This window comes from Anastrepha obliqua, chromosome 5 (genome assembly GCF_027943255.1).
Source record: "Anastrepha obliqua isolate idAnaObli1 chromosome 5, idAnaObli1_1.0, whole genome shotgun sequence".
Lineage (NCBI taxonomy): Eukaryota > Metazoa > Arthropoda > Insecta > Diptera > Tephritidae > Anastrepha > Anastrepha obliqua.
Genome location: NC_072896.1, coordinates 5,127,977 through 5,131,560, shown reverse-complemented (window position 1 = coordinate 5,131,560; position 3,584 = coordinate 5,127,977). Strand labels below are relative to the sequence as shown.

The 3,584-nt window shown below is 35.5% G+C and overlaps 1 protein-coding gene across 1 annotated transcript; it reads left to right on the top strand.

The window, feature by feature from the left end:
- On the top strand, window positions 1-1,564 carry LOC129247297 (odorant receptor 45a-like). Its single transcript, XM_054886370.1, has 6 exons — window positions 1-43; window positions 111-386; window positions 484-664; window positions 741-1,191; window positions 1,271-1,426; window positions 1,502-1,564. The coding sequence occupies exons 1-6, from the start codon at window positions 1-3 to the stop codon at window positions 1,562-1,564; spliced, it is 1,170 nt and encodes a 389-aa protein (XP_054742345.1).
- Window positions 1,565-3,584: the final 2,020 nt, after the last annotated feature.

Sequence of the window (3,584 nt, the reverse complement as noted above, 5' to 3'; positions counted from 1 at the left end):
ATGAGGATAACTACTTTGGAGGATATAACTTCCGTTGCCGGAGGTGAGCGATTGTCCTTTAAACAAAATTTTCACTACTAAATTTTTTTTGAATTCTAATTGATTTACAGCCTTTGAACGGGCTGGCATTAATATCGAATTATCTCATCGGAAAGGTACCTTTACTCATCCCGGACGTTATGTCGCCACGTTCTTGAACATGATTCTCTGGTCTATGGCACTAATTACGTACTCAATAAAAAACTTCAATGATGTCGATAAATTAGTTCCGACGTTGCTATATGAAATGCAATTCTTGCTTACGATATCCAAAAGTTTAGTCTTTCTAGCGCGTCGAAAGCAATTTTTGCGCCTAAATGAGGCTTTAGAGAAGCTGGCTTGGAGAGGTGAGTATATGAGTTTTCTTATATATAAAGAATATGAAAAATTGATAACTTGACACTTGAAATTATTTCACTTTAATTCTTTACTACCTTCATTTAGGCAACCAAAGTGAACGGGAACTATGGAATCATCAGAATCGCCGCGTACACCCTATAACGAGAGCTTATGATATCTCCTGTCGGCTGACTATCGGCTCTTCCGCACTTCTGCCATTACTGAAGTTACTCTATTATTACATCTGGTACAATGAAGTTGTTTTAACTCTACCTATGCCGGGCACGTAAGTCTACACATGCATATCTAAATATATACAAAATTAATAAACTTAATAATAAAATATCATCTCCCTCTCGCAGATTTCCTTACGATATCAGCGTACCCTTCTTCTACATATTATCAAGTTTTTCCTCCGCATTAGTCGGATTTTATTGCTGGAATAGTGCCACCGCCGTGGATGGCTTATTCGGTTGGTTTCTCTACAACATTTCGGCTCATTTGCAAATTATGCGTCTTAAGTTGGAACATCTTTTACAACTACAAGCAGATGGCCCACAATTTCAAGTGGATTTCGCCGCTTTCATCACCTACCATAAGCAAATAATTTCACTAACACTGGAGCTCGATGCTGTTTATGCGCCAATCATTTTCTTAGAAGTCATATCCTCTGGTATACCTATTTGCTTACTCGCCTATCAGTTGACCTATCTATCTGATCCAAGCAGTCTGATCTTTATTTGTGCACTGCTGTCGGCTATTGTATTACAGTTATTGCTTTATTGTATGGGCGGTGAGAAGATCCAAAGTGAGGTAAAATGTGGTTTAAATTATTATATGTATGTATGTGTATTTAACTGATTAATCGATATGAGTATTTGTATTTGTGCAGTGTGAAGAGCTATGTAAAAATATTTACCTACTGATTCCATGGTACAACTTACCGCCAAAGCATTGTCGCCTATATCTCATGTCGCTCATGCGTTCGCAACGAGTTCTGGCTCTAAGGGGCTACTTCTTTACAGCAAATCATAGTCTACTTGTATGGGTAATGAATGATATGAAATATTTTCAGTCAGTTACTGACTTTATAATATTTATTAATCATTATTTTCGGGTCTAGGTTTTCAGAACAGCTGGCTCATTTACTGCAATGTTAAATACATTGAAGGATAAGCAGAAGTAGAACTTCAAATCTTATTCGTTTCTTTACTGAAATAAAAAAAAATATATTTACTCTAAATAATTTTTGGCGTAGCTAACTACTAAAAAAAAATATTAAAAAAAAAACAATATAAAAAACGTTTTTATGAATATTTCTGATAAAGCTGGTTATTGTTGAACGGTGTTAAAAAAAAAATAACAATAGCTTTCATGCTTTTAATTAAAAATAAACTAAAACAGTTTAAGTAAAACCAAAAAATTAATGTTGTGTGTGTAAATAAAAACATTTTGAATTATTATTTTTCTTTAAAAGTATAGTCCATCTCTAAGCAAAACTTTCTCACATCTTTCTCGATAGTCTACAAACTCCATGTCGTAAACACTCTTCGTTATTTATTTATTTTTTTAATTATGATATAAACAATAAAAAAATAAAAATCCCTGCAGACTAGTTGAGGTAACCCATGAATCGACCCTATTATCGCTTCTTCTAAAGAAGGAAAGTGTTTTTTGTAGCAGATATTGGTGGTCTTAGTTCGTATTGGGCGAAGTAAACATTTTAACATATTTTATATGTATGGCTGCCTTAAATCTTTGAGAAATGTTTCCTTGTCTTGCTTCTGTAATAACTTACCCAAAGATCAGATCCTATTTTATGCGTTTGAGTATCTGATGTCTGACTACCTTCCGTTTCCAGCACAAGAAAGTAATACTGAAACCCTCACGGCGGCCGCAGTATATGAGTGGTTTTGTGCGTGACCACCACTCTGACCGAGTTCGAAACCTACTGTGCAAACCTCTGAATACATTTCTGCCAAGAAACAGCTTCTCATAAAAACAATCTGCCGTTCAGAGTCGCCGCAATACTGAGTCCTACTGTAGGACAACTACATGAAACCATTATAAATTAAGGAAAAGCTCGGTGAAACTCGTAGTAAATGGTATATAAATATAACAATTACTGTGTACTCTCTCTTAAGCGGGTACCTAAAGGACTGAAAAATTTGAAATCTGAAAATTTCGCTTATGAGTGGTGTCCAATATAAGAAAAGTGTATAAGAAGTTAATAATATGTTCAAGAGAAAAAATTAAAAAAAAAATAATTTTGAGGATTAGTGGTGTGTACCAAAAAAGGTGTCCGCTTAAGAGGGGTATCTTGTTATATGTATCTTCGTCTGAAAAAATAAAGTCCCGAAATATGTATGAACGCTAATAACTATGCATAGAGTGCTCCGAGTTACACGGAATTTGTTTACACTTTGAAGCTCATCTCTTCTGAGAGGTATTTTTCGATATGAATTGCATGAGCATACAAAACCGGCGCCTCCATGAGTCTAAATTGTGTTAAAAATCATAAACTTCATTTTCAAACTGCAATAATGCAACAATGACTCAACCCATGGTAAAAAGATTTTTCGAGGTGTTCTATTTAGTAGACCGTTATTCAGTTCGGAATGAATTTGACAGAATTGGCTGATGGGCTGACGTCACTTGGGATGTGTTTGACCAAATTAAGTTGTGTTAGTGATACACGAAAACAATGAAGCAATAACACTTCGTTGCCGTCTGAATAACTACCGATTGGACGAGGGTGTGAATGGATCAGAAATGATCGTGCATAGCAGCCAAAGTTCCCCTCAAAATTTTCTTTTTCCCCTTAACTAAATATAAAATCTGCTAATCTATCATATCATATAATCTTGCATAAGTTGTACTTAAAGACCTCCTTCGTAATAACTTCCTCCATTGGAGCGTGGGTGGAATATGCTTACAAGAACTTTCCACTCTCGAAAGAATTCTTTTTATAAACCGATTCTTCAAACAATGTCGAATGGATAGGTTAAGTTAGGTTAGGTTAACCTGGCTGGGTGAAAGCCATCACATAGACCTATTTTTAGTCAGTGGTACTAGACGGAGCTTAACCCTTACGTTTCCTTGTAGTAGACTTCTTGTAATAAGCCTGCATCTATTGCGAATCTAAGTAAGCTCTGAAGCTCTAACTCCGAGAGACATTCTAACCTCTCATATTGTAGAGCTCCTAA

Coding starts and splice junctions, on each gene's coding strand:
- LOC129247297 (XM_054886370.1), top strand. CDS start 1: ATGAGGATAACTACTTTGGAGGATATAACTTCCGTTGCCGGAG. Junction 665..740: donor ACTCTACCTATGCCGGGCAC/GTAAGTCTACAC, acceptor TCCCTCTCGCAG/ATTTCCTTACGATATCAGCG. Junction 1,192..1,270: donor GTGAGAAGATCCAAAGTGAG/GTAAAATGTGGT, acceptor GTATTTGTGCAG/TGTGAAGAGCTATGTAAAAA.